Below are 12,581 nucleotides of genomic sequence, written 5' to 3' on the forward strand. Positions count from 1 at the left end.
AAGAGTTACAGAGGATTGATATGACTTCTTCTTCAAACACATGATAGTGTTCACCAGTGAAGACATCTGGATTAGCTTTTCTGAGTGAAGATTTTTAATTACTAATTCAACTTCTTTATTTGTTACAGATATATTTAGATTTTCTACTTTTTCTTGAATTAGTTTTGGTAATTTATATCTTCCTCGGAATTTGTCAATGTCACCTAAGTTGTTTAATTTGTTGACACAGAATTTCTCATAGTATTCCCTTTTCTGTAGGGTTAGTAGCATTTTTGTTTGTTTTTTATTTTCATTCCTATTTGTTGGTAATTTGTCTCCCTCCCCGCCCCCCCCCCCATGATCAGTGTAAAGGTTTGTAAACTTTCTTAATCTTCTCAAAGAATAATTTTTGATGTTACTGATTACTGTTTTTTTCTTTTTATGTTGCCATTTTCATTGATTTCTGTTCTAATCTAGTATTTCCTCTCTTCTTCTACCTTTTGGTTTATTTCTTATTTTGCTGATTTCTTAAGGTAGAAGCTTAGGTTATTGATTTGAGGTCTTCTTGTTGGGTATACATCAGATAACATTGATAATGTTCATAAATTTTATGTTCTTGATATTGTTTAATTGTTCTATCAATTATTAAAAGTGGAGGTAGTAAAGCGAAAGTTTTTAGTAAGCTGAAAGATACTGCCTTGTCAAAAGTTTAACCTTAAAGTAAGAAAAAAAAAGGAGGAAGAAGTAGAGTTTATGAACAAATAAATCTAAGGACCTGACTTCTGGCAGTCTTTAAGATCCTCTTCTGCTATACACGTATGCATTGGTAAGCATAACTTTGTCTCTTTAATGATTCATAATCTTTTTAGCTTTATAGAAGGCCAATCCTAAAGACAAATTCTCTTTGTACAAAAATATATGAAGACCACAAAGGCACTGAGCTAAACATGTAGTGACAGTGGAATGCAACTGGCCATGTATATAAGTTCTTGATTCTAGCTTTTCCTATGATTTATTCCTTATAATCCCCAAACTGGCCAAGTCCCCCCCAGAATACATCCAGTTGATGGCTCCAATTAGTTGGTTTCACGTAAGATAGGTTTCAGTAACAAAGTCTGATCAGAGATCTACTTATATTAAATTGAACTATGCCATCCTTTATTTTTACCAAGATTTGTGTCTGAAGTACTTGCTGAATGCCTCTCATTAGTGCAAGAGGAAAAGCAGAAATATATAATGGGAAGACCTTAAAAAAAAAAAAAAAACAATAACCCAGAAATTAAATTTAATATTTACCTGAATGAAATAAAGTGAATTAATCCAAAATGCGTATGTTTCAAAAGTTCAGAGTACTGCTGCTTATTGTGGGGAAGAAAAGCCTAAATGTCAAAAAAAGGAGTTCCCTAACATCCATACATAAATGAATGCTGAGAAGCATTTGACTATAATGCCTATATTATAAGAGATGAAAAGAACACAGTGTGTGTATGTGTGTGTGTGTGTGTGTGTGTGTATGTAGCGGGGTACCACCTTTGAAAAGTTTACATTCATATATGCTTTGTGTACACAAATTCTAATATACCTAATATATTACAAAGTAAATAGTCCAAGTACAAGCTGTATACTGAAATGTGTACTAAATGCTAAAGGATGCAGGTGATTTGTATTTATTGCTTTTTGCTTATCTGCATCTGTAAATCCATTTGTAGCATACAAAATTAAAATAACTTTAATTTCGTAAACTTAATGTTTAAGGTTCTATAAAAAAAACTAGAAAACACAATCCCTATTCTTGAGGAATCAGCAATATTCCTGGGAAGTTTATTATTAATTCAGGTTAGAAGACAAAGGCAAATCTACAATTAAGGGGTAGGGACAGTGAGTAGCACAGACAGGGGTGCAGAGAGGGACCATATGCCCTACCTGACTGCTGGGCCAGAGAGCAGGCCTCACTGATCCTCTTGCCTGTGAGGTAGCTGAAGACAGCCTCCACAGGCTTGTCTTTTCGGGTTAAGGAGACTTCCTCCTCAATTTGAGGTGCGGCAGTATAGGATAGCCAGCGAGAGAAAGTTCTTCTTCGCTCCAGAATCTGAATGTATTCATTGGGTTCATCCAGCTGGCTGTCAGTCTCCTTCAGGTGGCCCCATAAGGCTTCACATAATGTCCATGCTAGGCTCCAGTGCTTCACAACTAAAGATGGGACAGGAAAATAATAATATGACATAAAGTCAAAGTAACTACAGAGAGGACATCACTCTAATGGTGGCATAAAAACACATAAATTAATAAATACCCCAAACAACCACTCAGGTTGATTTCCCTGAATCTGTTTCTGGCTCACTCTGCTGTGTTTTACAAGTCCCAGAGGTCTGTAGTGTAACTGCTTGTTCACTCCATGTTCCTGTGGTACTTGTTATAACATATGTAACTCTTTGCTCTTTTAAACCAGTTCCTCTAGCTCAATTATGGCTAATATAATCTCAAATGACAGAGAAAAGTCCTGTAACTTCATTAAATTCTGTTTACAAAATGCTTTAAGAAATAAGAAGTGCTGGGGTGCCTGGGTGGCTCAGTCAGTTCAGTGTCCAACTCTTGATTTTGGCTCTGGGCTGACCGTGGAGCCTACTTGAGATATTCTTTCTCTCTCGCTTTCTCCTTCTCTCCCTCCCTCACTCTGTCCCTCTCCCCTCTCCTCTGTCACTTGTGCTCTCTAAAATAAAGAAAAAAAATTTTTTTTTTAATTTTTAACATTTATTTATTTTTGAGAGACAGAGAGAGCACAAGCAGGGGAGGACAGAGAGAGAGAGAGAGGGAGACACAGAATCCAAAGCAGGCTCCAGGCTCTGAGCTGTCAGCACAGAGCCCGACGCGAACTCAAACTCACAGACTGTGAGATCATGACCTGAACTGAAGTCAGCCACTTAACCAACTGCGCTGCCCAGGCACCCCAAGAAAAGAAATTTTTTATTAAAAAATATGAAGTGCTCTAAAAACTTGTGAGAGAGTATTCTCTCCTGTAAGAGGCACAGCCTAACATTTACAGAGCCTAAAATGACACTATTTGAAAACACTTAAGAGTAAAGCCAACTCTGAACTTCACTATCCACAGTGGTTATCATCTTCATTTTACAGATGAGGAAATTGAAGTAACTTGCTCAAAGTTATAGGCAAAATGTAGTAGAGCCAAGATTTGAACCCAAGTAATAAATCCAGCTCTATACTCTTAACTACTATTCATATTCCTCCTCAAGAAGGAAAACAAGACGGAAGCACTGTTTACCACTAAGCCAAATAGAAGTATGCACTGGGAAGATGTCTCACATGTTTGAAATGATGAGACAACTGAAGCAAACACAAAGAAATTAACATACACAATTCTCAGAATTTGTGGCATATGACAGTCTAAAATAGTTGCCATTTTTCAACATTTTTACATGTTGAAATGTTATCAAACATGTAATTAAGTATAATTTTTCTACTATTTGAAATAGTAGGTTCCCAAATTAGAAAAGCCTGTTATCAAAGTATTGGTTTAGAAAACCATGGTCACAATAGTTATAGAAAAGAGAGGTTAAGAGGGAATTTATGAACACTAAAATTGTTGGGAAGAACAAAAGGGACTTAAGCTGGACATGGAAGAATGGGTAGGATTTAGAAAAGCAAGAAGGAAGGGCACCTGGGTGGCTCAGTTAAACGTCTGACTCTTGACCTTGGCTCAGGTCATGATCTTGTGGTTTGTGGGGTCAATCCCCACGTCAGGCTCTGTGCTGGCAGCGCAGAGCCTGCTTGGGATTCTTTCTTTGACCCTCCCCTGCTGGCATGCACTGTGCTCTCTCTCTCTCAAAATAAACAAATACACTTAAAAAAAAGAAAGAAAGAAAGAAAGAAAGAAGGAATGGCTTTCTCTCCCTATGTTCTCAGAATGGAGAAAGGAATGGAATTTCAAAAATCCAAAGAATTTGGCTGCAGTTCCTGTGAACAAGGACTCATATATTAAAAAGCAGAAGAGTAACTGTAAAAAATGTTATCATTTCTTCTTCCTTGGGATTTTGCTCTTTGCAACTCAACTACACACAAGTGTGAGCTCAGGCATCCGCCCACTACATTGGCGTAAGGAAATCTGTCCTCCTATGAATGCATGCTTCTACTCCAGTTCCTGAAACATCAAAGGTTAGATAGACATAGTCCATACTCACTTTGTGCTTCCAAAAAGTCTCCAGATGCTTTCTTAACCCAATTTGCATAGTCATGAATGACAGCAACTCCTGGATTAGGGACAATGAGAGGACACAGCTCATCTACATGGACAGTGCTGTGCTTTAATTTGAGCTCCAGAGGTATTTGGTATAACTGCAGGTCTTCATCTGGCTTTTGTCTCAAACTGAGTTTTTCCAAACGAACTTTGAATGGAGACTCTGTTAGGCTACAAGAGCAAATGACAAGACAGAAAATGAAGGTAAGACAGATGCTAGAATTTTCCTACAAATAAACTTTTATTTTTATGATTCAAAGAGAATGCAAAACATTCACCTGTGATTTTAAAGTAACTGTGTTCCCTAATGTCAAACTATAATGAACTTATCTGCTGCAGAATGAGTAAACAAATTATCTGGCCCATGCATTCAGAATCCAAAGGCTTCTTAAGGCCAGGTTGTAACAAACATGGGAATCAATGCAGTTAGACTTTGAGCTGGCTTCAACATGTATCTACATATTATGAAATCCAAGGACCAAAAACCATTGTTGGGACACTGATTTCTCAAATTATACATAGTGAGGGATCAAAAGTTGTGAGGCTAAGGTTATAGATACTGTGAAACTGACTCTAAATTAAGATGAGCATATAATCAATCTCACCTTGATCCAATTTTAAGATTGATATTAATAACCTTCAAAACATGACATCATGTATAACCTAGATTAGGATCAACATTACTAATTGTGAGGTTCAAGAGAGCTATTGTTTTGTATTTCTTCAAAGTTAACTTTAAATACCAAGCATTATAGGTGATCACAGTCATTTAATCTGTAGTAAAGACAGCACAATTTGTTATAAAGAGTAAACAGGAAAATGTTATATATTTTGTACAAAACAACTGTATGCATATTGGTTAATAACTACCAGAACTGTGTATGCATATGTATGTATGTATGTGTAGAGATTATATATGTGTGTGTGCACGTATGTATGTGTATAGATTATATATGTGTATATGTATACTCAACACATATATAAAGTATACAGAACTAGAAGTACACACACATAAACGTTAATAGTGGGGATTATGTAGTAATAACATAGCATACATAGCTATCAGATGTCTTTTTTTAAGTAAGCTCTATGCCCAATGTGGGGCTTCAACTAATGAAGCCGAGATCAAGAGTTGTATGCTCTACTGACTGAGCCAGCCAGATGCCTCTATCAGATGTCATCTTATTTCCAGATACTTATGTATGAATTATACCCAGTTTATACATTCACCTTACCAGGTCCAAGATATGGGAAACGTGCTTAGTTGAGAAAATACCCCATACATATATATATTATATACGTTATATGTAATATATTATATATATATATATATTATATATATAACGTATATATTATATATATATTATACATATAACATATATAATATATATGTTACATATATTATATATAATATATATACATATATTACATATGTGTATATATATAAATCACAAATATCTAAGTGAGAAAATAGGAAAAAATGACTAATGCAATAAAAAGAATAAAACCCAAGGAATGCTGCAGCATCAGCTTTGGGTCTGTTAAATTTCCAATTAAAGTTTAACCACTAAGTATTATACTTTTCATACCTTGATGTTACAAATGGAATTATCTTATTAATCGGTTTGGTTTTTAATTATACAAAGATCTTCTGTTATCTAAAACTGTACTAAGAACAGGGGTACCTGGGTGGCTCGGTCAGTCGAGCATCCAACTTTGGCTCAGGTCATGATCTCACGGTTTGTGAGTTTGAGCCCCGCATTGGGCTTACTGCTGTCAGCCCAAAGCCCACTTTGGATCTTTTGTCCCCTTTCTCTCTGCTCCCTGCCTTCCATGAGCTCTCTCAAAAATAAACAAACATTAAAAAAAAATAAATTAAAAAAAAACTGTACTAAGAGCATATCGAGAAAGATCACCAAGGTCTAGAGACTTTGGGTCTTCTGATAATGAAAAATTTTTTCTCACCTACCAAGTTGCTTTTCTCAAAAACCATAAAGAAAATGTGACTCACGATTTAACAGCTACTGGATTAGGCAGGAATCCATATTCCATAGAATCGGCATTTTGATGATTTTCCAGTTCATGAGAGCCACTCAGCTGTTCTCCACTATTAGCAAGAGTCCAGTTGGGGCCCCAACCAACTCGAAATGAGCGTCCCATAAACAGAGCCATATCCATCAAGAGTTTCCCCTTGCCATAGGTGACAGACTTTTCAAGAGGGACTAGGCCTGGTTGTCTACGTGTACCCACGGTTTTCAACTGAACTTCAGGAGCTGGGCTGGGCACCGTAAACACAGAGGTGAGGGGTGGAGGGACAGACCAAGGGCATGTGGATGGAATAGTCATCAAAGACGATGCTCTGGGGGTGCGACATTCTTGTACAGAGGCACTTGGTGAAAGAAAAGCTCCACTAGTAAACTTTGATTGTAGTAACCCACCAACTGAAATAGGGGGAAAAAAAAAACTATTAGAAAATACAGTCTCTATTGCTTCTTGAACAGCAATCATCAGTGAGGCTGAAATTACAGTTTTTCCAAACCAATTAAATCAGATATAGATGACAAGAGGCAAGTCATAATCTGTGGAATACTGTTTCACCAGGAAACCAAGGCAGGAATTTGTGATGATGATGCCACAACAATATTAACATTAATAACAAACACTATCACTACTACTTAAAAAAAAAAAATTAACACTTATTTTGTGAAAGACTCTGTATAAGTCATTTGTATACACAGTTTCATTTCACCCTTCAATAACTTCATACAAACAACACTATTATCCCATTTTATAGGTAGGAAAACTGGGCTTTGAAAAGTGATTAGTCCAAATCCACAAAGCTACTAATGGCAGGATTGAGAGATAAGCCAGGTCTGACATCAATGGTCATGCCCTTTTCGGAATGCCAAATGTAAACATTTCTCAGTCCAAAGAAAAAGCTTAATAAGATAAAAATACAAATTGCTACCACTCCAATGCTCATGCTAGATTCCATGAAACAAAAACCCATGGAGGTACCTTGTGCCTTTCAGAAGGACAGTTCTTATTACTATTATATTGCCTGTTTTCTAAGAGGTAGAGGTAGTTATTGAAGTACAAGTGTCCATTAGAGAAAAGGTTGTTATGTTTAATTGCTTTATTAGTTAACATTTTTAAAACGGGTTATCAAGGGCACTTGAAAGAAGTAAAAAATAAAGTTTTTAAGGCAATATAAACAAATCTCTTCCTAGTAGTTCCTCTGGCTTTTAAAACATTTTGAGATTACATGTGCTTATGTCCTTTGTTCATATTGATACTCTACTTCCAATCCCACAAGAAGGAAAAAAGGGAAAGCTTTAAAATCAAGTATCACTTTCCTAGGAATTTGGCAAGGTTTAGGAAAAAGTAGAAATCTGACGAGTTTTATGCATTGTAAGAAGCAACATTTGCCCCCAGGAGGCAATAAAATAAGGACAGTATGAGGACTGCACAAAATTGTACAGTGCAGGACAACTTGCTCATTCCTCTAAGATGTGATAAAAATTAGGAAATCTGATCTCGTCCACATTCATAAGCAAATAAAAACATAACCTAAACAAAACACAAATGCTTTGTTCTCCATACAACTTCTACATCTGCAACAATAAAGCACATTACAGTTTTTAAAAACTGGCCCCACCTAACGTATTTAGAGTACATTTCCTCTTGGCATCCTTATGTCATATGCCTTTAGGGGGATATTTGCTAGAGAAGTTGACTCAGCTTAGAAGAAGATATGTGAAAAGCAGGACTTTACAGTTTTCTTGTAAAACAGCATCATCACTTACAGTACCTAAAGAACGGGATTTTGACGAGTGGGATGCTGAAATGGGGAGTCTGGGAGAACAGATTTCTTGAGAAGTATCTGTTTTAGAAGGAAGGTGACTGAAGCGTTGATCCATGACCGTATCTACATCTTCTTCATCAGCAAGCAATGATGCTTTCATGATCTAAAAAGGCAATATCTATAGAATGAATGTGTTCCCTGGAATCCAAAGGCCATAAAAGAAAAATGCAGTTTACAACAACCAGTAAATTGCTCTGCCTGAAGGCTGTGTCCAGAGCTACTATAATATCGGTGTGGCTGCATGTGCCTGAGGAATTTAAGCTATAGAACATTCCTCTTATATCTAGAGTCCCACCAAAGTCTGGCACACAGCAATTGCTCACCTGTTTACAGGATGATTAACTTTGAAAATAAGACAAAGGCTAAACTTATAACATGCCAAAAGGCATAGGCAAAAGAAATTGAGACAGAGTTTAAAGAAACCTGTTATCTACTAGGCTATTAAAACTTTTATGGAGCACTTTTGAGAGCCTCAAAACCACCCTACAGAGAAAAATCTGTGCTCACAGATGTTAAATGACTCGCCTAAAGTCACATAGTAATAGTTATAGAACTCGGATTAGAATCCACGTGTTCTGAATCTCAATATAGCTTTCCCTCCCAGAACGGAAAAATGAGGCCCAAATATGGACCATATTCTGGCTTTTCTTCATTCCAATGACCACTCAATGCTCTTCAGTAAATAATCAAGGAAGAGGCCTGATTAGATGCAAGGGAGGTAAACATTAGTTTGGCTTCCTGTTGTAGTAAGGGTGGGTTAGGACTTCACCTGTAAGACATGTGGATTAATTCCCAGTGAAGATGCAATGTGTGTTGAGGCAGACACAGGTTCCTGATCCTCAGGCACGCACTCTTCTAACATGGAATCCAAAACTGGCTCCTGGGTGATATCTACCATGTCACTGTCCAGTTCCACAACCCTCCCTAACTGCTCCACCTCTGGGCTCTGGCTCTGTAGACAGCAGAAAGATCAGGGAAGCAGCATTAAATTATACCAAATAGACACAGAGCTTCTATAGTTATTCAGAATATGATATTGTAATACTAGATTCTGTCCATTCTAAGACAGTGTGAGGTAACATATTTGCTAAAAAGGATTTAGGAATAATTACCCCAAATCCCCCTATATGTACTTGAGATCTAAATATGGATACATGAAATCACCCTTTTGTAATATGTTAAGGTCTGGTGTCTGGAACGTAAGCCCCATACTGAACAAATCGTGGTCTTCGGACAAAGATTATGCCTTACCTGATACAGCTAGCAAATATAATTTTCTGATATACACAGGGTGACCCTGCCCTCACATTGCCTTGTAGCCAGAAGCCATTGGGAAAAGAGAATAAAAGGTACAAATATCAAAGTCTCAAGTAATTTTCCATTTTTTTATCTTTTCTATGACTAAATCCTAAAGGTTAGCTGGAATCTACATATGCAGTACCATGTAACATATGAGGAATGCCTACCCTAATTTCCCAAAAGGAAAAAACAAAGTAATATTAGAAACTTTTTTTTTTTTTTAAAGTAGGCTCCACACCAGGGCGCCTGGGTGGCTCAGTTGGTTAAGTGTCTGACTTCAGCTCAGGTCATGATCTCATAGTTTGTGAGTTAGAGCCCTGCAATGGGCTCTGTGCTGACAGCTCAGAGCCTGGAGTTTGCTTTAGATTCTGTATCTCCCTCTCTCTCTGCCTCTCCCTTGTTTGCACTGTGTCTCGGACTATTTCTCAAAAATAAACAAACATTAAAAAAAATTTTTTTTAAATAAAGTAGGCTCCACACCCAACGTGGGGCTTGAACTCACAACCGGGAGATCAAAAGTTCCACACTCTACCAACTGAGCCAGCCAGGTAGCCTCTTAGAAACAATTTTAATTTAGGAATAATTCCTTTATGTTCAAGTTCCAAGAGTTATATTTACATTTATTAAGGAGTTTTCAAGATATACCCATGACTACCAGTTTATGATTTGAAAAGGTAAATAACTCATCAACCTGAAGCCCACTGTAAAATAACCATTTCAGTACAAATTAAGTATGTCCTAAACCTGCATATTACCTGGTAAAATGGTGACAAGTGGCTAAGCCAACTTATGAAACATTCTCAAAATCAAAAAGTTTTACCACTTATTTTTCTTATCATGGTATCATTTATAGATTATTAATCTTCCAAAATTTTTGGTTTATCTTCCTAAGTGGCCTATTTCATGCTAACCCTCAAATAGATGCTAATGTGTAAAAGGTAGTTTAAAAAAATAATTTCATGGGGCACTTAGGTCAATTGTGTGTCTGATTCTTGATTTCGGCTTGGGTCATGGTCTCACGGTTTGTGGGACTGAGCCCCATGTCAGGCTCTGTGCTAGGAGCACAGAGCCTGCTTGGGATTCTGTCTCTCTGCCCCTTCCCTGCTCATGCTCTCTCTCAAAATAAATCAATAGACATTAAAAGTAAATAAATAATTTCTTGATTACTTTGAACAAAGAAACAATCATTAGTGTAACTTTTTCAACTTTATTTTTAATGGTCTATTAGCTATTCCCTTGCATTCCTTTAACACTTATCCTTACTGAAAGAATGACTGCTCTCATTTATAAGTGTAGAAAAACTGAAATGTTGGATGCATAGGGAATTGCAACTGAAGATATGAACATTCCCAAAGGACAGCTCTAACAAAACTAGATAATGATGAAAGGCAAAAATGATACTTTTTTACCTACTGTAGAGGCTAAAGGCAAGTGCGACTACCTTTATGCTCTACAATTCTGGAAAAAAATAAAATAAAAAGTAGCCCTGGTCACAATGCTCCCATTTTATTTATAAGAATTATGGGAACACTGTAACTCCAAAGCATCCCTAGTATATTAGAGTTTTTAACCAATTCACTTTAGGAAGCTATTAAACTACTCCATATCCTATGTGTCAACCTATCAGTTAGAATACCCTCCCACTGTTGGGTTCCCATTACATTCTGTCTAAACCTATTTTTTATGATCTATCATGATATACTATAAATTCTTGCATATGTGATGTCTGTCCCACCATATTGTCAAGGCTTGAAAACAGAGATTACGGCCTACTGTTTTCTGTATCTATCACAAGCACATTTTAAATTCAACATTCACCATTTTGTCAAATCTACTGCCTAGTGTAGTGCCTGGCATACAGCAGAAAGGGCAGTTAATAACCATGAAAGAACAAGGAGTGAGGATGCGTGGGAGAAAAGGAAAAAAAGGAGAGAATGGTTTCAACTTACACTACTCAACGAAGAAATAACAGCAGCAAGAGATGTTCACTTAGAACACTTTAAGGCAAAACGAAGGTATTTCAAGTAACTCGAATGGAGACCTAAGGGACCCAGCATATTTTTCAGAAGTATGCTAAGTAAGGATCAAGGTTTTATTTGCTCCACTCTCATGCATAGACTTTAAAGCTCTGAGGTATTGTGTAATAAGTAAGGGAGAAGTGAATTACTAGAAACTATGAGGAGCTGGGAAGCTCTTAGAACCATTAGTGAATGTTGTTAAAGTGTATCTAAGCAACTGCGGTAAACTTCCCCAAAAGATGCCTGTGTACTTATTTTCTGATCGATCTTGGGAGATCAGGTGCTTCTTCAAAACCAGTCCTGGAAAGAAAAGTAGACTAATAATAATTATAATAATAATAATAATAAAGATGGCTCAGAAGGAATTGAGGAAGTTAAAAAAAAATAGGGAGTCCTTGTGAGATCTATGGAAAAGAAAGGCAAATACTGGGAAAAGCAGCTAAATGGAATATTCCTTTCATATACTGTAATCTCTTGAAAGTAGATCTTATTTATGTCTAAATACCAGCACAATACATTGTAAATCCTAAGTACACAGATAATTTCTATAAAATAACTGTCTTTTTAGATACATGGAAGGTGAGATTTCATCACTGAAACCTTCAGGGATTTTAGAAACCTCCACTTTCCACCTCAAGAGAATCTTTCTCATACAAACAAAGCTGCCAATACCCTAAAGATAAAACATGTCTTAATCCAGTAGATAAAGTAATTCAAGTAGGTAAAGTAAATCATGACACCTTTTATTCAACAAAGGGTAAACAACCAATCCACGGTCAAACAGGTATTTAAATAATTCATACTGTCCTCGCCAAATAGTTTAATATAGTATACCTATTACCATTGCCAGCTTCCAAAATAGCTTTTATTTTTTTAAATGTTTTTTTTAATTTATTTTTGAGAGAGAGAGACAGAGAGAATGGGAGACACAGAATCTGAAGTAGGCTCCAGGCTCTGAACTGTCAGCACAGAGCCCAACATGGGGCTCAAACCCATGAACAGTGAGATCATGGCCTGAGCCAAAGTCAAATGTTTAACCAACTGAGCCACCCAGGTGCCCCCAGAATAACTTGTTTTCTAACTGCAAAGAATGTTTTATATTCATTTGGCTGGAAAATCAGCCTTGTCACCATTATTGTGTTCTCAGGAAAGATTCCATGTCGTGGTT

The 12,581-nt window shown here is 36.7% G+C and overlaps 1 protein-coding gene across 10 annotated transcripts in view; it reads right to left on the reverse strand.

The window, feature by feature from the left end:
• The window catches only part of NUP98 (nucleoporin 98 and 96 precursor), a 117,777-nt gene that overhangs the window by 25,344 nt on the left and 79,852 nt on the right, over positions 1 to 12,581 (reverse strand). For all 10 annotated transcript variants that reach the window (XM_043580377.1, XM_043580379.1, XM_043580372.1 and 7 more), the window contains 5 exons: positions 8,866 to 9,048; positions 8,043 to 8,199; positions 6,243 to 6,672; positions 4,176 to 4,402; positions 1,903 to 2,169 (listed from right to left, as the gene is read on the reverse strand). In XM_043580377.1, coding sequence (XP_043436312.1) covers positions 1,903 to 2,169; positions 4,176 to 4,402; positions 6,243 to 6,672; positions 8,043 to 8,199; positions 8,866 to 9,048 — 1,264 coding nt within the window. The remainder of the gene's footprint in view (positions 1 to 1,902; positions 2,170 to 4,175; positions 4,403 to 6,242; positions 6,673 to 8,042; positions 8,200 to 8,865; positions 9,049 to 12,581) is intronic.

Source organism: Prionailurus bengalensis, chromosome D1 (assembly GCF_016509475.1).
Source record: "Prionailurus bengalensis isolate Pbe53 chromosome D1, Fcat_Pben_1.1_paternal_pri, whole genome shotgun sequence".
Classification (NCBI taxonomy): Eukaryota; Metazoa; Chordata; class Mammalia; order Carnivora; family Felidae; genus Prionailurus; species Prionailurus bengalensis.